At 35.2% G+C, this 22,334-nt stretch overlaps 1 protein-coding gene across 1 annotated transcript in view; it reads left to right on the forward strand.

Annotated features, from left to right (window-relative positions):
• The first annotated feature begins 12,023 nt into the window (after positions 1-12,023).
• The window catches only part of LOC149797087 (uncharacterized), a 32,314-nt gene continuing 22,003 nt past the window's right edge, over positions 12,024-22,334 (forward strand). The window contains exons 1-4 of the mRNA XM_089961761.1: positions 12,024-12,167; positions 12,556-12,597; positions 15,850-15,955; positions 21,066-21,203. Of these exons, the coding sequence (XP_089817887.1) occupies positions 12,122-12,167; positions 12,556-12,597; positions 15,850-15,955; positions 21,066-21,203 (332 nt within the window). The 5' untranslated portion in view covers positions 12,024-12,121. The remainder of the gene's footprint in view (positions 12,168-12,555; positions 12,598-15,849; positions 15,956-21,065; positions 21,204-22,334) is intronic.

Genomic DNA, 22,334 nt, shown 5'->3' on the forward strand with positions numbered 1-22,334 from the left:
CCTTCCACCCACCCCCACCCATACACACCGCATAATTATTTAGTTACTTACTTACCTACTTTTTTATTTATCGATACTAAGGAATTTATTTTACTATACTTTATCCAAGAACTATGAAACTGTTCGCAGTAGTTACTGCAATCCTAAGAATACAGTGTAACAATTTTACACGAATTATTTGAAGACAAAAATTAATATTTGAAGCGCTCGAGGTTTTATTCTTTAAATTATACTAGGTGTATTCTTACGATATGTCATTGAGAAGATTCCACGACATGTATATCATACATGATATTAAAAAACTGTAGCTCAGTTTGTTTCAGACATCGTCTGATTCAGTGTCTATTGGACAAATTTATATTTCTAAATTCTAATTTTGATAACAAGCCGAAACATTACTTAGAAAAAATAGTAATTTATTTCTGCAACCAGTTTTTTAAATCCTTTTTCTTAACAAACATTTTTCGAACTTGTCTGAAATCTATCTGATCAAGTTTAAACTCTCCATATCCAATAAACTATATGTGTAAGTATTCGTAAGTGAATGCACCTGTGTGTGTGTGTGTGTGTGTGTGTGTGTGTGTGTGTGTGTGTGTGTAATATAAACTGGAAGATCGCGTACATTATTGGCAGTGATGACATACTGATGTGAGGAGGGGGGCCTTCTGGTAAAATCAAATTAAAAATGAGAATAAAATGACTCAAGACATCATACACTGTTGTGGCTTTACAATATAAACAACTCAAAATAATGACAGTGTTCAGCGCATGATTAAATACAAAGAACTTAAAACATAAGAATGTCATAAGATAGGATGAAATCTCACATATTTGTGTGGAGTCAGTCGCAAACTTTAGGATATTAGAATCAAAACTATCGTATGAAAAGCATGCAGATCAAAGTGTCATTTTCTTGAATTGTCTTACCAGTAAGAAATTATCGACATCTTAAAGTCGAACGATATTGTGCTGGAAGCCCACAGGGTCCAGCTAAAAATGGACCGAGAAACGGCATATAATGTTGTTCTCTGCACCACGCAGTTCACAGAGCGTCCACAAACTTAATGATATTTAACAGTCGCGTACGTCTTTTGTTAAACGTAATTTCAACTTTAACCTTATTTTTAATAATCGATTAAAGTAATTATAAAATGTTTATAGTTTACTTACAATACGAATATATAACCTTTAAATCTGCGAAATGTACATGACGATAAGTAATGTAAGTTCATCAGATATTTTGATTTGGTTTGCTTGCTATCGTTTATAGTGTATAAGGCATTAAATATATTATCTATCAAATATGTTTTATAGGAGAAAAAAAACTTACAAATAAAAAAGAGAAAAGAAACCCTTAAAATTATATAATAGCCTTACAAAATATTTTATTTATTACATGGGATGTATAATAGAACATAAAAGATAATCAAATATATTTACCAGCGCTATAAGAAATCGTTCAATTTAAATCACATACTTACAAAAATAAGTTTCTGTTCCTCCACTGATGAATTTTGACCCCAAACACCAAAAGTTTCTTTATAATTTGTATAAAGAAGGCAGAAATGATGCGTCTCTTCCTCTGGGAAAATGTCACCGTCCTTTCTGTATAGGACCAGATGTGATTTGTCTATTTGACACCTCTGAAACTGTATCGGCCACTCGTGAGCCAAGACCTTTTAAACCCCAATCTGTACCGTCTTGTCCAATGGTGTCATCTCATGGCAAGTCTTATCGTTTTAATCAACGGATCCCGATCAACAATAGAATAGGAAACAAAATGATAATAGGAAGAAAGCGAAGATAATTGCTGCACCCCTCAAGGCTCGAACCGAAAGATGTCGCACAGTCGCATGGGTATTATTTCATGCCCGGGTATGCTATCTTTCCATCTTCGGGACAGATTGCGAGAAATGATGTACTGCCAAAAATGAAGCCGGGAACATTAATCTAACATGAAAGCATAACAAATATTACAATAAGGTTGGAGTGGGGGAGGAGGGCATACGTAGAGGGAACAAATAAAACAACAAGAGCAAAAAAAAAAGAAACAAAGAAAAAGAAAGAAAACTGTAGGAAGACAAACATTCTGTTTTTCACACTTTTTGTCGCTAGCTCACTGAAGCATTCTTACCCTTTGTCGGTAATTGTATTAAACGGGAAAAAAAACATGTATTATTCAACCTCCCTCTATGGTGCACAAACACGGCAACAACCAAAAACCGAAATATTTGCGTTATCTCACTTTGAACGTAATCTTGTAATATTGGTTTTAAAAAGTGATGCATGATTTTGATGACCGCAAACATGAATGAATAAAATATAACATTAAGATTTCCTTTGATTTTACTTTTTTATTTTTTAATTTTCGCTCATTCCATTCTACGATTTTCTCCACTGTTTATGAAGTTCACATGAAAGGAATTCCCCAAGTCAGCTGAGATGGCGGAATCTGTTTATTTTTTTAAGATAAATAAATACGTTGAAAATATAGACATGTCAAATCTGTTGATTATAACAAGAATAAAAAAGAAGATAAATTTTAGAACTATCCGTCAGGTTATAAGATTGCCTGCAAAAGCCACAAAAGTTGTTTAATTCCATTTTGTGTAAAAAGAAAATGATGATTACTGTCAACATTACGCTTTTTATTTTTAATTTTTTTAACCTTTTTGCTGCTTTGTAAAAACTGTTTACTTGAACACAGTAAAAGGTCGAAAAGCCTCGATTCGCGACTTAATTTAATCACACATACATGGCTAGCTCTCAGTTCGGGAGAGTTCGGTAAACTAGCTTTTCATTTGGCACTTAGACTATTTCATTTCATGGATAATTCAAGATCTTTGCGCTCATACTTGTAACTGAAAAATTCAAAGATTAACATTAATAAATAAGACAATAAAATGTTTGCAATGTTCGGAAATCGACTTCTTTGTTTGTTATTGTTGTTGCTGTAGTAGTAGTAGTAGTAGTAGTAGTAGTAATAATAATAAATTATTATTATTATTGTTTTTATTATTATTACTATTATTATTATTATATTAAAATTATCATCATTATTAATAATAATATTACGATGACAATTATTTATTTATTACATAAATTGCCATTATCATTTATAGAAATTGTGAAAAATGTATACTTGTGAATACAAAGGAATGTTGAATATATTATTTTTATAAAATTATAAACGTATATCAATATTCCAAATCCAAACGGAAACTCAGTGCCTTCATTATTAATATCAATACATCAGATCTGGGTATCGCAAAATATAATTTATGATACATGAATGTATTATTGAATACAGGTATTTGTTTCGATAAATTATCAAATTAAAAGTGGAGTATGTAACTTTAGGCAGAGGAAAATGAAAGAAACGGAAAGGTCATTTCAGACATGAAATAAAATGTGCTCTAAACATGAGATAGCGCTGCATCTGAAAGACGGATAGACAGTGGCTATTTCAGTCTCAGTCTTTGTAACATATTTTGTAATGCTTTGGTGAATGGAAAACAAAGCATTCTACAATTAGACGTTAGTATTGGCCTGTCTCAATCATGACTTTTGTGTTCATTGTCACATTCATCTATTCAATTGTTACTGACTTTCACAATAATAAATTAGTTTCCAACAATATTCTGCACCAGCAGAAAATTGCATTATTCCGATGAAATCTGTATTCTTCAAACTCTAAGTATATTTTATTGTTTGGTTTTTTGTCGGGGGGGGGGGATATTTTCTTTAGGGATTTTTATTAAAAAAGTTTGGTTTCTTTTGCAGTGACGTCAACCTCGTCTACTTTTTATACCTTTGAAATATTTGTACATACCTATATTCGTGTAGTTTTAAACTTGGGTAATAAATATTTGATCTTTATTTCTCGCCCATTTCAAAGAAAATGCGCAGCCACTTCGAACTGTCATTGTAGTAACCGCCATGTCATGTTTATTAGAATTCTCCTCTGAATACATTGTAGAACACGTACTTATCTAATCCCTGTATAATGCAATTAAATTCTGATCACTTTAAATGCATAGAATGGGATTTGTAATGATAAACTGATTGCCCATCAATAGGTATAGTCTGGATTGCTCTTTGAAAAAAATGTAAGTTTGGGGTAATAAAGAAAATACCAACAATAATCAGAATCACTAATATACTTATAGAATTATTGCAGATTCAGTCAATTTATTTAATCATCAGATAAAATTCAACAGAAATAATTACGATGAAGTCTTTTTGTGTTTCACCACCTCTGTATAATGGCTTCAATCATTTGTGTTGCTATCATCTGAAATCAACGATCATCTACTTGATCTAGATCGCCAGACAATTGTCCAGTTCCCTTAACCTGCAATTTTCTCGCCAAGGTGTTAAAAAGTTGGAAACCAGGTATTATCATGATTTACCTGCTATAGAACCGAAGATTAAATTAATTATCTACTACGGTCAACAGACTTGATTTGCCAGTGGCCAGGAAGTTGCCAAACAATGGCTTATCATAATCGTTTGACACCTCTGCAGTTTTCTTTGCTGGAGGTAGAAAAGGTACCGTGGCAGCCATGACGGCTCTTTCCTGGTTACAATTGACGGTATAATGCAGCCCTATATCACCTTGTTTTCATTTAATCCTATCAAATAGATACTTTGTGGCTTTTTTTTAATGGATTGGAATAAACCTGATTGATAATCACGTGAAGAGGGGAGAAGGTGGTAACAAGGCCAAATATGTATAGATGATATTTTCATACTTTAAAATTCTCATCATGCCCTTTCTAAATTAGCTGTTCATTATAATTTAACTGTCCCCAACCGCTTTGTCGCAAGGAAGATAGAAATAGTTTCCGTCTGTCTGTCAATGAGTCCGTCCATCCAAGTATGCACAAACTTGTGAACAGTTTAAAATTATGTTATTGTCACTCGTCAAGTCTAATGTGAACGAGGTTGTAAATGTGTTCGGTGATGCACGTATTGTGTGTGTGTGTGTGTGTGTGTGTGTGTGTGTGTGTGTGTGTGTTTGCCTTTCATCAGCACGGATCGGCATTCCTGTGTCGTTTGAATAGTCAATCATTTTTACAGTTAAAGCTCTTGACATCTTTAGCATAAGTATCCTGATACCGTTTGAAGACTAAACTTCACACTTGTTTTTCTTTCCTCAATCAAATTTGCAGCGTACATGTATTACAACATGTTATCAGATCAGTTTGATGAAGAATAGATTTGGACCTCTTTTACAGAGTTATGGCCCTTGATCAACTTGATATCGGCTTCCTTATGGCTTGTGAACAAACATATGTGCTGTAAAGCTTCAGCTTAGTAAGATCTTGGATAAGGAATCGGGTCACAATTAGTACTTCAAGTTCTGTACCCTCGAATGTAGAAACTGGAACAGATAAAATATAACAATAAAGAACTAACATAAAAGAATGACATTATGGAGTGTGTCCTGCAGTATTACAAAGACCTATACACTACGCAACAAATTGATAACAATACCATAGATAGTTACCTAGAGGAAGTACAGTGCGAAATGATATCAACAAAACATGGGGACATATGTCGCGATCTCATCTCGACAGAAGAAATTAATACAACAATTAAACAATCAGCTAAAGGAAAAGCGCCAGGTGGAAATGGGCTCACCGCGGAATTCTATCAAAGATTACACGGTGAGTTATCGCCGATCCTAGAAATACTATTCAACAATATTTTTATATAAAACAAAATGATGCAATGACAGAAACTATGAGGGAGGGTATTATAACTATTACGTACAAAGGGAAGGGAGACAAAGAAGATCTTAAAAATAGGATAAACATTTTGGTAAGGAAACGTGATATTTCATGTATGAAGCATACACAGGACGTTGAGGAGAGCGGGCATGTTTTTGTGCGCTATCAAAAAGTTTGACAAACAACTTGCCCTTGAGAAGTACAGTCTGTTGTTTTATCGTCTAAAATGGCAAGGACAAAGCAAACAGTTTAGAAGTACTGGACCCCCAACAGGACTATATTTACTGTCCACTACAGACTCCAAATCTAAACAAGGGTAAGATTCAACTTATATCAAATATACAAATATAAAGGAAAAATAACATGGAAAGTCAAAGTCAAGCAAGCGAAACCAGAGCACGTGAAACACGAGGCAATATGGCGACCAGAAGAGAAGTGAAACAACTAGAGAAATTCTTTAAGCTGAAAAGGATAGATACGCATGAAATAAGCTACCTGCAATGCACATATAGAGAAGGTACACAAGGGATAAATATGAGGCACATACAAAGGGACAAAATACCTAGTATTACTTCGGTAATGATAGCAATGAAGATGGCACATCCAGAATGTATAAACAGAGTGTACTCCATAAACCCTAACGGATACAAAGGTTACATCGTAAGACCGAAAGGGAAAAACCGATTTTGCCATATGGAGAGATGATTATTGGGAAAGAAAAAGTGACAGTAAAAGAACCAGCACCCCTGCTAAGAGAAATAAAAAAACGAACTGGAGAACTACATGTGACCGATATCCCACTTGAAATTCCATTAGACGAAATAGTAAAAAGGTTTGAGGAAAAATTTCATATTTTATTAATCTCAGCACGAAACAGAACTATAGAGACAACAACAATACTAGACGGAACACGAATACTAGAAATAGAAAAAAAGCGATATGAAGAAGATCAAAAGAGCTTTCTACATGTTCGGGTTCCTAGCCAAGTCCTGGTACAAAGGATGCATATATGATCGTACATGCAATAGATGTGGAAAAATAGGTCACACACCATTTAAATGTCCTCAAAATCAAGAAGAAAGAGTACCAACAACGACAACAACAACAACAACAATCACATCCAGCAGACAATTAGCAACAGATGAGATGCAGCCCCAACAACAACAAATATCACAAGATGGGAACGGACAAGAACATAATAAGCAGCTATAGCAACAACAGCAACAGCAACAAGTACAGGTAGAAAACAACCAACAAGAACAGATAAAACCTATACAAGCAGCTACTAAACAAAGGATAGATCAAATACATCCTCAACAGCAGCAAGGAAATATAGAGCAACAGGAAAGAAAAAAGTCGCTACAGAAAGAAACTACAAACACAAAACAAGGGCAGAAAATTCAACAACAACACCAACAGACTCGAGCCCAGTTTCAAGCAGAAAATAGATAACAAGAATTTAAACAACAGCAACAACTACAACAAATACAGATACAAGCAGGAAATAAAGACGCACAGACGACAATAGATCCTAAAAAGCAACAACAACAGAAACAACTAGTTCAAATACAAGAAGAAATAAGTCTACAACAAAAAGACACACCAAGCCAACAAGTTATTGAAACCAGAGAACAACAACAACAAAGGACACAACAGCAATTAGAAATTAAGAACCAACAACAACAACAACAAACGTTACAAAGCTTACAAGGAAAAGATAATAGACCAATAAGATCACAACAGTAACAACAAACCATGTCTGTACAGCAATGTACAGAAACTGCAAAACAACTGCAAGATGAACACTTATATAAAGAGTTTAAGAGAAGATTCATTACAAGAAGAAATTACAACCTTCCAATTACAAGAAATCCAGAAAACTCAAGCACCTCGAATATCAGAAATAACAAAAAGCACCAAGTCACCGCAACAAGGAAACTTAGATCCACATGAACATCCATATTGGAGGAGATTAAGAGAGGAAGAAGAAAAGAACAAGATAGATGCACTACAGACAGAAAATACAATTAAGAAACTTAGGCAACAAAATACACAGGAACATCCATTAACTAGGAGATTAAGAGAGGAAGAAGAAAGGAACAAGATAGAAGCACTGCAGATAGAAAATACAATTAAGAAACATAGGCAGCAAGATACACAGGAAGAAGAAAGGGAAAAGATAAAATCGCTTCAAATAGAAAATGCAGTTACAAAACAAAGGAATTTGGAAGAAGAAAGGAAAACAAAAACTACTGAAGAAGAGCAACGAACAGCAAGCTCGGAAGTACGAAAGGCGCTCAGAGAAATGAAAAAAACAAAAGAAAAGAAAAAAGAAGACAAAAACAAGAGGAGGAGGAAAAAAGAATGGAAATAAGAAACCTGGTTTAGCAAAGATGAATACATTAATAAAATAATGAATGAAGAAAAAAAAAACAAACAAACAAAACAAAACATAAATCAATAACACAATAGCAAAACATACAAAAATAGCAACCCATAACATGCAGGGCAGGAGGACCTCCCTAAATGGTCTGAGAAAATCAAAAAGGAGAGAGAACCCTCCAAAAAAAAAATAATTAAAAATTGGAGGCCGATCTCACTCCTAAATCTGAATTACAAAATTTTAAGTAGGATCTTAGCGAATCGAGTAAAAAAGGGAATAGGTAAAATCTTAAACATAAATCAAACTTGTGGTGGAAAGGGTAGAGATATTCAAAACAGCGTTCTAAATATAAGAGCAGTAATTGATTACATAAATGAAAAAGGTCAGAAATGTGCTATGGTACTTTTCGACCAAGAAAAAGCTTTCGATAGATTAGAACACAACTATACACAAAAAGTTTTAGCAAAAATTGGTTCTGGAAAAAAATCAAAAGTGGACGGAAATTCTGTACATAAAGATAACCTCAAAAGTACAGGTAAATGTCGCTATCACGAAAGAATTTGACATACAAAGATCGGTGAGGCAAGGCTGCCCACTGTCTATGCTGTTATATGTAATAGCGATTGAAATCTTAAGCCGTAGGATGAGAAACAAGAAAGAAATTGAAGGGATAAAAATCCCCAACTTACGGTATGAGTTAAAAATGCTCCAGCATGCAAATGATTGCACCACCTTTATAAGAGATACCAGATCCTACCAATACCTAGTAGAAGAAATTGAAAAAAATTGCAAAGCATCTAGATCTAAGGTAAACCATGATAAAAAAAAGAGCTTATTTTACTAAAAACCATGTAATCACACAATGCGAAAAAAGGAAATACCAAAGAATACAATTAATTATAGAGATCTGCAAAAGAGAACGGTACCGAAGGAATAACATACTCTTCCTGGATGGAGCTTTTGACAAAAGCACAGTTTTTAAGGTCATTGAATACATAATTGAGATCATAATGACATGCGGGAAAATAATACAAATAAGCAACTAGGCGTAATAAATTTATGTATAACTTCTATGAAGGGGGTGTGAGACACCATGAGGGGTGGGTGGGAAGGTGAGCTTTAGTTTGCTACCCATTAGGGGTGTGCTACTACCAGTGTGGGGGCCAGAGCACCCACCTCATCCCTCAACTCAGACATGTGTTCTCACTCTCTTTAAGCATCCAAATGATCAAATTAAGAGCCAATTTAAATCCCGTCGGTAATATCTCAAATTTTAAAATTATTGAAATAAAGAAAAGGAATGGGAGGGGGATGGGAGGGGAGCTTCGGTTTGCTACCCATTAGGGGTGTGCCACCGCCAGTGTGCGGGCTGGAGCCCTCACCCCATCCCTTAACCCGGACCTAAATTAAAATTTACATACGTTTTATTACGGTTAAGAAAAAGAAACCAATGGATGGGACAGGGAATCAATGTGCGAGAAAGAACGAGGCAATGACTTCATGGGGCTATGTCACATGGCGCTACGCGAAGTGAACAGACCCATGAAATAGTCTGGGAAAAATACCCCACCTAGAAAACTAGCAGACCATACAGAAAAACAGGGGAATAGGTTAGTTGGCAACAAATAATCTTCTATACCTTTCCTAGCTATACAGCTCCCTTACTGTATAGTTCTTTTCCCTCCTATAGAAATTTCTTTAAACCCTTTTGGATTTTTTGGTTAATAGGTTTTATAATAAAGAGGCTGCCAAACTCGAGTCGGTAGAAATACAATTAAATAAAGAAAGTGTGGACCCCGACCCGTGCACAGCCGGCCTCTTTCTAGAATTTAACTAATGCGAGGAACGACACATACCAACACGCATATAAAACAATATGTTTATTTTTTTAATGACAAACCTGTAGTACACCGTTCACTCGCCGGAATTCGAAAATATTAATTAAAATTTTAAATATCTAAATTTTATCAAAATGATCAAATGGATCTGTGATATCCAAATAAAAATATATATTAAGACATCTGGGATGAATTGACAAAGTCGTACTGTCCCTACACGAAAACTATATAGCACACACACACAATATAACATATATACACATAGCACACACGGGACGTAGACCTCTAGCCAAGGTCAACTAAGAACTCAGTGGATGGATTTCGAGTAAGGTGATAGAAACCGAATTCAGATGAACAGCCCTATAGATAACACTGAGACATAAATACCCAGTCAAAAATTTCTTTTAACTTTTTTATCAAAATTTTTTATAAACAAATAAACAAACAACATACCTGGTGGAAAGAACAACACATAAAACCCTTTTCTTTTTTTTCTTGATAAGTAGTGGGGGGGGGGGCATCTGTCTGGTGCCCCCCCCCCCCAAAAAAAAACAGAATGTAGTTCTAGTCTATTTTTAGAACATTTTTCCTCACTAATTTTGGTGGTGATAGAAAAGTTTAATTTATGCATTTTTGGTAGGGATGTAAAAGTAATTGTTTATTCTTGAGAATATGAGCTCAGGGTGCTGTTGTCTGTGTGTATTTTGGCGACAGTGCACAGTGAGTAATAAGGCCTTGGCGATGTACCGGAAGTGAAATATGTGTTCTGTGTACATGCTGCTCTGTTGACAGTCCAGCATCTCAAAAAAGAGCAGGTCAACCTTTGACAAGAACTTCACCGTGAAATCATCTTTGAAGGTATTTTAGATTAGCATATGATTTGTATTGATTGTCACACAATGGAAAGGTCAGTACTGAGAAACAAATGTAGAGAACATATAGTAAAAATAATTGTGTTCTATGTCCATATGTTCATGATGACTAGAACTTGATTACTAGCATATTTTACATTGTTATGACCCGCTATGAACTTAAAATAGGCATTACGCTGCATTATGAACACTCTAGCATTCAATACCTGTTTGATTTCTGCAAAATTTTCTGTGAATCCTTATTTTACAAATAGCACAGCTAAGTTAGATGATGACCTTAATTTGATCCCATTTTACAGAGTTATAGCCATTGCTTTACTTGATCATCCCACTGGCATGTGAAGTCTCTAGAATTCATATTCCAGCCTAATGTGTTGTTAGGTGTCATCTTAAAAATGATCTCAGATGAGTTTGATAACGAGTTATCGTCCTTTGCTGACATAGAATAGGCATACCACAGGCGTGTAAACATTCCAGAATTGGCACGTTTAAATTTGATTTCAATCAAATTTGTTGTAAAGCATCATCTTATGAGGGGTTTAGGAGGAGTTCGATGTTTACCAGATTTTTTTATTATCTCAATACGCTACAGAATTACGGCATTTGATCAACTTCGAATAGGCAACTCAGTGTCGTTGGAAGACTTGAGCATTAGTATCGTCAGTTTGATTTGAACCAAACTTCATGTAAAAGTTTATTTTGCAAAGATCTCGAATACCTCCTTATTTTTATAAAGACAAAGTTTTGGCTCTTGACTAAGTTACATTATAACAATGGTTTGTTGGAATTCAATCGAATTAGACGTTAACATTAATTAAAACAATATATTCGATTTATCGACTGCAAGAAAGATGTTGTCAAGGATTCACGCTCAGAATCAGCTTGGTACACTTTATTATTCACAGGTCAAAGTGTCCTAGCCCTTTGGTGGTGGAAGGCGAGGAACCATGACAATATTAGCGGCATCGCCATGTTGCGAGCGATAACTACCTACGTTGTCCATGATGTGAGGAGAAAGAAAAGTGAAATAATTATCTACACCCTTGCCCAATGTTAGCACACATGAAAAACATCCGCATATAGCTGTTTACTTCGAAATTGGCGGACAACCTAATTAATTTGAAATTTAAACCCTTTCTTGAAAAGGAAGCAGTAAGTATTTACATCGAAAGGTCGTGAGAAGGAGTCCGCTAGTCCATATTCAATTAATCGTGTATTTTCCTTCAGTTTTAAAGTGTGCGGGAAGCAGCAACAAGTTAGACCTGAATTTGAGCATACATAAAAACCGTTGTCATGCGTGCATGTTTGATACTTGCAGCTGTAATTCGGCTAGCAATTGGTAAGTGAAACGTTTTCAGAATTATGTTTTTCATTAGAAAAAATATAAATATCTAGCTCTGTTTTCAATAAGAAATTTATACCTCAATCATCGGCTAACGATGATATTTAAGAAGCTGTTGATGAGGTTTTTTTTAAAACTTTTAGAGGCAGTACACAAATAGTATATGCATTGAATTAGACATGTGTAAAGCAGTCACGTGAAATAATTTCACAGATTCTTTGTTTTCAATTTTCATAGCCTCCATATTAAAACATGATTCTATTCGTACATTAAAAAATAAGATTCAGTGAAGTTCTGTAATTAGAAGTCTGCATGAAATTTATTTATTTATTTATTTATTTATTTATTTATTTATTTATTTATTTATTTATTTGTTTATTTATAGTTCTTGGGAAGGATACTACGACAAGGGGAATGGAAGGAAGTAGTAAGTATAATTATCTGCTTGAAATCGTTTGTTCCAGAATAGAAAAGGAAAGCGAATGACTCCGATGTGTACCCCTCCGTGTGTGTGTGTGTGTGCGTGTGTGTGGGTGGGTGGGTGTAAGTATAAGTATCTGCTTGAAATCGTTTGTTCCAGAATAGAAAAGGAAAGCGAATGACTCCTATGTGTATCCCTGTGTGTGCGTGTGCGTGTGTGTGAGTGAGAGAGAGAGAGACAGAGAGACAGAGAGAATTCTTGTCAAGCCTAGGAATCTGATTTGGAGAATATATTTGAATCATGTACAACCCATGCATATTTGGAAACTATTTTATATCTTGTAATGTATCACATTTATATATATTTCCAGTAAATCTACCCAGTCTCCGTTTTATGTATTTCCCCTTGTCGTCAATGTACCCCTCCTCAGCTTTACGTATTTTGCGAGGAAAAAAGAAGTATAAGCGTTTTCTTCCATGTAATGTCCATGTCTTCATGGGTAAAAGGAATTAAAGGTGAGAAAGTAGTGAAATTATCGTCTAATAACTCAGCAAAAAAAATGTATATACACATATCTGAAATGAAGCCCCAGTGAAGTTAACGCAGTATGCCTATAATTTTTAAAAGCCCCACTCAGACTTCAATGCGCGACTGAGTCAACAGTCGTGTGAACTTTGGAGAACATCATATTGCAAAATTGTAATATGAGAATTTAGGCTTGCGCCGGATATAATTAAGTTAAGTACTTAAGACGTATCAAACTTAAATAATAAAAAAATGTTCTTCCGAAAATAGTATCATAAAATTTGCCTACGTTGTAAGTTAAACGTTGTTCCCTACATTGTACGGACCCACATCGCATCTCTCTCTCTCTCTCTCTCTCTCTCTCTCTCTCTCTCTCTCTCTCTCTCTCTCTCAACAAGCACACACTCACAGACGCTCCGCATGGACACGGATAGGCGATAGGCTAGTATTTATTCATCCATGTATAATTTAACTTGAGTGTATATGAATAATTCTTGTTGTTAAATGCATACCTGTACCGCTCTCATCGTCTTATGTCACTGGTATTTGGATCTTGCATATGACGTAACTCTCAGCCCAAGCACCTATTAATCAAAGGTTGTGAAACAAATCAGAGCTGATTAAACAAGAAAATCAGCCGAGATAATAGCTTCTACTTTGAAATATAGCTTGCCGTACATAATGTTCGCGAAACCTTGTTGAACGTTTCCTCAAGACGGCTGCTTCTGATTCGAATGATGTTTTATTTTGGTTTTATATTTTGTTATGGGTTTTTTAGTGGCTCTGATTTCTTCAGACAATTCGATTGTTTATGTTGGCTGAAACTAATAGAATCTATTTTTGTCTTTGGACCGAGACAAGGAAATCCCAGTCAAGGATTATATATGGCGACAGACATAGATTTTTTTCTCTCACCCAATTGTTTCCAACTAAGTTAAATAACCCTGCACTGTTGCAATTTAGCTAGTAGATTCAAAGCACAGTGTTCATGAGATACTATTATTGCTTCTCACTCTACATAAACGTCATCAGGTTTGTACTCTTTCATGAAAATCTGAATAATTATCTAAGTGGAATGTAGCTATATGTGCCACTCTTAGATAACCAAAAAAGAAAAAAAGAAAAACCACAACAAAAAAAACCAAGAAAAAAAGTTATAAATGTTATAATTGTTATGCGTTGGAAGTATTGCGCAATATGCGTCTCGAGCCACTTGTTTTTATTTATACTGAGTATTAAGACGCATATGTTAATGAGGGTAATGGGGGTGACCTGTCTACCCTTAGTACACAAGTTCTACGCATGGGAAAAAAAATGAACATGAAATCACTTGATATTATTATTGTATTATCACATTTAATCGATGGATGTCGTATGAAATTGACAATAAATAAATAATATCATTTATACGGTTAAGTTTTAACTTTCATCAGCTCTAATTTGGTAAACGTTCTATGGTAAGCAACATTACGATACCATGTTGTATAAAATTCATAGGCTACTGGGTACAGTTCTAACGAAGTCTGCAGTGACATCAGGAATTTCACATTCATGTCGTTTTTGGAAATTTATATTTCTGTCCGAGAAATATGGCAATTGTTGTTATCTCTAGTGCAATGATACGCTTCATGGAAATATTTGTGTGGAATGGCATGTGGACTAATGAATGAACGACTTTGGTTGGTAAGTGCAGGAATTGTCATTTGCAATCGCTTTATTATATTTGATTCAACTGGGTCGGATTGTGGGCGTTCGACAAAAACAAAAACAGTTTGACATAACACATTTCTGGTTTTTGCCGGCTTTGCAGTAGAACGAGAGAGAGAGAGAGAGAGAGAGAGAGTTTGGTTTTGTGTGGTTAGTGATGTGCATTGCCTGTGTCTGGAGCCCTATGTAATAGCTAGATGTGTGTGTGTGTGTGTGTGAAAATGTTTTGCACGGTTTTATCAGAATTGGAGAAACCTCAAGTTGCTTTATGAGTGAATTTATTTTTGTTATATATATATATATATATATATATATATATATATATATATATATATATATATATATATATATATATATATATATATATGTTGTTGCTTGATTTTATAACAAATCCGTCAGGCTGAGCAGAAGCTATCAAGGGTTTCTTTTTAAAATTAGTTTCTCGACTAAGAGAGGTATGAGATAAACAGACTGAGAGGGGAAAAGTAAGGTTAGCAAAACAGGTAGATTATCTGTCGCGTGTGTGTCAAATAACGTTACTGATATAGAGCCCGAAATATTCCACATGTTTATCATTTAAGTACATATTTTGTATTATTTGTCTTGTTATTGATATGCTGGTAACACATGAATTGCAGGAGAGAGAGAGAGAGAGAGAGAGAGAGAGAGACTAAAAACAAAAGAAGTTTCATCATCTGGTAGAACAATTTAACATCTTATCAAGCGCAAAAGGACCATCCAAAATGTGCCTTAAGAGGTGTGACCAAAAGAAAACCAAACGAAAACCTGCCCTTTGTTTCAATGCAGTGCTCTAAGGCTCTGTTTTTTTATATGCTTTTATTCTTATTACATTGTGAAAGCTGTATCAATATGGTTAAGTCATTCGGTCTATGGTCATCACGTTGATGGATGACATGAAGAGCTCCAATTGTTGTTATTGTTGTTGTTGTTGTTGTTATTATTATAATTATTATTATTATTATTATTATTATTATTATTATTATTATTATTATTATTATTATTAAGGGATCACTGAAGGACAGCCAAAGACCTGTAACAAAAGAATATATTTCTGCTTTGTGAATCCTTGTCAGACAAGAGCAAATACATGTCGGGATCCAAGAGATTGTCGGTGAGTAAAAACCAGTACCTCTATTTCGATATCACATCATCATTGATTTTGTAATCGACGTAATTTCTTGTTTTAGTCAGTTAGATGTAAGCAAATTGTTCATTTGAAGATCTGCTCCGGTGGCTTAGTGATTAGAGCGTCCGCCTCGGATGCAGGCGGTCGCGAGTCCGAACCCTGGCTGAGTCAAACCAAAGACATTTTTTTAAAAATGGTACTAATATCTGCTTCGCCAGACGAAATGCATTAAGCGTTAGTGTTAGGATTGGTCGACCTGGTGTCAGGATAATGTGACTGGTTGGGACATCATGATACATGTCTGCGGCATGATGCCCCAGTGCTAGACATCACTATAAACTGCCACACTGCATACATCGCGGCAATATGACTGACAAATTGTGATAGCTACGTTAAAAATCTAAACCACACACACACAAACACACACTCATTTGAAGATCAGATTTACTCAATAGTTATCGTCCTAGATTTTTTCTTTAATAACTGTACACAATATATTAATAGAGCTGTTTTTTGTTCTTTAGAAATACCAACATGACATTAAAGAAATACAAGCAAATCTATTAGCACATTTTTTTCTTTTATGAGTTTGAAAATGTTTATATCTACAGTAAAAACTTTGAACCACTTCTTTAAAGCAGCCCTTGCGTCTTCGTGGATTTTAGGCTGCTTACGTGTTTCTATTGAGAAGCTGTACAGTCAATTTATGATTATTAGAACTCGGGTCGACTTCCATGCACTTCGTTGATGACTACTGAGTCTTTCGCTAGACACAGGCCCGACCTTTGGATGTGCGGGGCCAAAGGCAGTATGCGGGCGCAAGGCAGCAAGCGATGAGCGCTGGGCCCCAAGCAACAAAATTGCATTGTGGAGTTGATTTCCTAAAAGCGCGGGGCCCAAGGCGGTTGCTTCGTTCGCCTTGACCTAGGGCAGAGCCTTGCTAGACATACAGTTGCTGTACAAATATAATGTAACACATGTTCCTACAATGCTATTGAAGAAAGTTATTTTCATGACCAGAGAAAGAAGAATTTCAGTAAGAAGTTTTCATATGACACCACTGGCTTTAACAACCAACTTGTGTATGGTTCTCATCTTATGTGCTCTCCGTTATTCAATCGGCTTGCCGTAGCGGAGCGCGCAGTATAGAAACACACAAGGATTGACCAGACTAAAGCATCTCTTAAAATCAGTGTCCGCTATCTTTGATCCATCTTTCATAACTGATTTAATAAGAAAAACTCATTATATGAAAATTTAAATTACTAAATGTTGTCCACGTGTCCTAAAAATTACAGTAATTTTTACAAGTTGATAAAATAACAGAAAATTAACCGGATAATATAAATGAAATTTATGAAACCATTAATTTCTTTTGCGATCGTTGAAATCATATGACGAGTTTAATAAAAATTCATTAGAAAACGAATAGAAATATCAGGCCGTATTTATCATATGATGAAAAATTTGATATATGAAACATCTTCACGTTATTCCTTCCATCCCCTACAATCTCGTTAGTGCCAATAGTCCTGCACTTTTAAGAAAATTGCCATAACTATTATGGTCATCACCTTATAATGCGCAGATTGACAATCATTTTTCTTTTATAGCCATTGTCCTTATATGTATTGTACATAAAGCGTTGCATGACACAATGTCATTAGAGCAACATTTCTTTTTGTTGGTAACTTGGTAAACGTTTTGAATATCACCAGAGAATGCCCAGTTTGTCTTGTAGCTTAATGCAGTGCATGATGGAATCCTATGAACGCAACTTATCTTGCAGATTGCTTTACGGATTGTTGTGAAACTTGGTACACACGTTTCGAATCACAGTTATTACGTACTTCCGAAACAGGGTCAGGTATAAGTTGTGTGCATTTGCAACAAGCACAATGGAGAAAATGTTGGAATACCTCTTTGCTATTTTCATGTAATGTGACCGAAATTAATACGTTGTGTTAGTTTCGCTACTCGCGGGCTAAAACAGACAGCAGATCGATAAGTACAATATGTTGAAATATGTTCATTTGAAGTAATGACATGGTGTATGTTCTTCAACCCAAATTTCATCTGATAATCATACACCAAGTTAAAGGATACGGAAAGATCTTTTAACAATGTATATGAAGTACATGGTTCTTTTTAAGTAGCCGGTTTTACCGCTGAGAAAACTGGTAATTCTTTTTTTTTAAATTATATATATATATATATATATATATATATATATATATATATATATATATATATATATATAACTCGAACCGTGGTGAGAAAAAACAAACATTCAATGATAAGCAAATGAAGTTATTAAAACGGTGTGTGAATTGTGTTTGAATGTTTTGAAAGGAACGTTACCTATATCCAAGGTACATGAACAACGATTAGGAAAACAATGCAACGTTCTTCGTCAAATGTTGAACAAGAAACATAACAATTAATCAAAAGAAAAGAAAGGCTGGTTCAACGAGAAAGATTTCAACCCATTCTGATAGGTTTTTTGTTAACAGTGGTAGCTCCTTTGATATGATTGATTGCTGGACCCTTTTAATAATACTAAAGTAAGTGTCATTTGGACTAGTTTCACGGTCATTTCTCAAGGACATCGGAGCAGTCATCACAACTTCCCCTTATACCTGTCCCTCTTTCAGAAGTACTTCATCAGAGCATACAGAACCCTGTGTGAAATAAGAAAATCCATTTGTTGTAAATAAAAACCTGTCGTAATTAAGACATTACAAAACAAATATAACGTACTTTCGTTTATGATGTATCATATTTCTGCACCTCATAGTACCCAGTTATTTTCACTTTAAAACCAAAGTGTGTAGCATATGTACCCTGTGTATTTACACTTTAAAACCAGAGTGTTTGACATACGTATCCTGTGTATTTACACTTTAAAACCAGAGTAACATATGTACCCTGGGTATTTACACTTTAAAACCAGAGTGTGTAACATATGTACCATATGTTCAAGACAGTGAAATTGCCTGATCTAGATCATCATGCTCTGTAGTGTCTTGGTGACATAAACGTTAGAGCGTATTTTATACTGAACTAGAAGACTAGTTTTCAGTACGAAATTGTTGACACTATAACGTCTAAAATGTTATTAAATATAACTTTTATATCTGGGAATCAGTCTGTTGTTGAATATTAATATCATCTGAATGAATATAAAGATCGAAATAATTGAACTCAGTCTTATTCAAAGAAGCGCTATAAATGTTATGCAAGTCGAGTTCAAATGTCAACTTTCTTCTCCATCAATATGGGACAGACTTGTCGTCAATGTTCAGCTTAGACTTTTGTATTATGGTGTTAGTGTTTGCCTGTTCATTTAATAGGCAGGAACGAAGGTATATAGTTGATACAGTAAGGGTATGTGGGCAAGTTATAGTTATAGGGAGATAAAAAGAATTAACTATTTAAATAAAAAATTTAATAAATCGTATCTGCATATTTTTATAAATAAAATAAAATTAGCAAAATAAATCATACCTATCTCAAGTATTTCTGTAGCCCATTGGGGGAATGAGAGGTGATGAGAATAGGGATGGGAGCGGGATCTTTTGATTGCCATCCATTGGGTACGAAGGGAGAGATGGAAAAAGGATGTTCAGTAATACCGCCCGCTAGGGGCGAGTAACGCAAATGCGAGCTGGACCCCGGCCCCCATCTCTCGCCTTGTAGTATCAGGGCCCTCAACTCGTCCCCGGGCTCAAAACCCTTCTCCAATCCCATGGGCAAATCAAAATCTTTTAAATAATACAAAAAGGAAATAGGGGAAGGACAGGGAACCCTATCTGGGGAAAGTACAAGGCAATGACGTCATGGGGCTACGTCACATGGCGGTACGCGAAGTGAACAGGCCTATGAAAGAGTCTTGGAAAGCACACCCCACATAGAACTTAAACAGAAAATACATGAACACAGGGGACAGCAGGCAATATATATGACTGAATACCCCGCTGACCCTTTCTATCTAACTATACAGCTCCCGTACTGTATAGTCTATCTTCCACAATATCAGCAATTTTATAAACCCTTTTGGAATTTTCTTAAGACGTAGTAAAAACAATTAAGAGGACGCCTAACTCGAGGCAGGAGAAATACATTTTTAATATAGAAGTGTGGATCCTGACTCCAGCACAGCCTACCTCCTTTTATATTTAGCCTTAATGCGAGGAACGACATATATAATCATTTAAATAAAACAATAGGTCTTTTTTCCCCAAATTACAACGTAGCACACCGTTCCGCTCGCCTAAATTCCAAATTGAAGAACCAAATCATTTAAAAATGTCATAAATAAAACCATTTTTTTTCTTCGTCTCCAAATGGACAAAAAATCCAAAATAAACAAAATAAGACAAGTGGGAGAACTTTGATATAATTTTGCTGTCTCAAACATACAGAAAATATAGCAATACACAATATAGCACTAACACACATAGCAAACACTGAGACCTAGGAGACCTAGAGCAAAGGTAATAAAAACTTTCTAGGGAAGGGACTTCGAGCAAGGGGAATAAAACCTGGCTCGGACGAACAAGCCTATAAATAACACTAGGGAGAAAATAAATATCCCATAACAAATTCAATGTATATATATATATATATAAAAATTTTGATAAAAAATTCTTTTTTAATCGAGCAAACAACACATCTGAGGGGGAAACACATAAACATAAAAACACTTTTATTTTTTTGGAAAATATGGGGAGGGGCATCTGTCTGGTGCCCACCCACCCCCCACCCCCACCCCCAAAAAAGAAGGTATCTATTGAGCTCAAAAATGTTATACGGTTTTATATCAACAAATAATATTACATTCAGAAAGAACGCTATTTGCATGAATTCTTGAAACGATATGAAATGTGTTATACATGACGAGGTCATACACTGGTTGATCGTTACCTAACGGAGCTGAGTTGTCTCTTCTAATGAAAAAGCAGCACCAGGCAATATCCGTGTGACGAAAAAGGTACGTACATTGTTTTATTGTAAAAAGATAAGGATATTCGTCGTCTGTTATATTTCTTTCTGTGTTTGTTCATGTTTTCTGCTATTTATTTTTAACTCACAGACCTGACTACTGCGGTGGCTGTAACACAAAATGCGTCACAACGACTCCTGTGCCGATACGAGCCACTGTCGGACCTACGACAGGGTACGTCACAAAGACTTCTGTGCCGCAACGAACCACTAACGGGCCTACGACACGGTATGTTTTGCTTTACACACCATGATTGGCTACATTTTCGATCATGTAATGTGCAATGCACGAGTTACTTTGTGAACCGTTACAACATTAATACAAATTTGGCTATTTCTGCTGGACTAAAATATATTTCATGTGCAAGTTGGCTTTGTTAATTTGACATTTTCCGCGCGTAAATTTCCCCACAAATAAAGAAAGAACAATCTATCCGGACCACTTGGGCAAGTTTTGCGATTGAATTGACCGTAGGAATGATGAATAAGTCACAAATGAAACAATAGTCTCATGCCTTCACAATTTTTCAGTCAATTCATGTTTCATAAGTAGCCGAGTTATTACGAATGAGAGATGTCGGCAAACATTAGTATAGTTAGACAGAATGGTCGTACTATCGCGAATGCAATGTACGAATGTAAGGTAGCTAACTCGTTTAGCAATTTGACCTAAAATTATCACATATAATTATCTCCCTTCATACCTTGACATTTACAGTTTGTACAAAACTGAAAAATAAAAGAAAATAGACCGATATCACTAACATAAAAAAAGTAATTATTTACATCATCTCGGACAATGTTCCCGACGGGTTATGTGTAATATGCGAGAGAAGTTATACGTACGCATTAAGGGTCCTACGGGAATTAGCATTATCCCATCGGTTTACATGGGAATGCTGGTTCGGGGACATACGGGAAATCTTACATAAAAATGATGCATGGGATGATCATCGAAGGTAAATGGAAACATTGTTTGTAGTTAAATGGGTTTGCAAAGTAAGAACTTACTTTAATATGTGTCACTCTATATATGTAAGGAAAATCCATGTTAACATTACCCATAGATTTAATATTAGAATGCCATTTTGGAGCTAAACGGACAATAAATACTACGTTAAAATGGTCTATAGTCATATTTGGAGATGACACTTGCTTGCGAAAATTGTTTATGATGTCAAAACTGTTTATGGGGTCAAAAGTATTGCGAGGGTCAAAAGTTTGTATGGGGTCCAATGTTAAATTTGGTCATCCAGGAATGGTAATGTTAAAAGTTTTATCTATAATCTCATACACCACATATACTGGCAACACCGGTGTTTTGATTACCATCCAACATGTGCCGTACTATCCAACACAC

This window comes from Sinohyriopsis cumingii, chromosome 6, assembly GCF_028554795.1.
Source record: "Sinohyriopsis cumingii isolate HCF-2022 chromosome 6, ASM2855479v2, whole genome shotgun sequence".
Classification (NCBI taxonomy): domain Eukaryota; kingdom Metazoa; phylum Mollusca; class Bivalvia; order Unionida; family Unionidae; genus Sinohyriopsis; species Sinohyriopsis cumingii.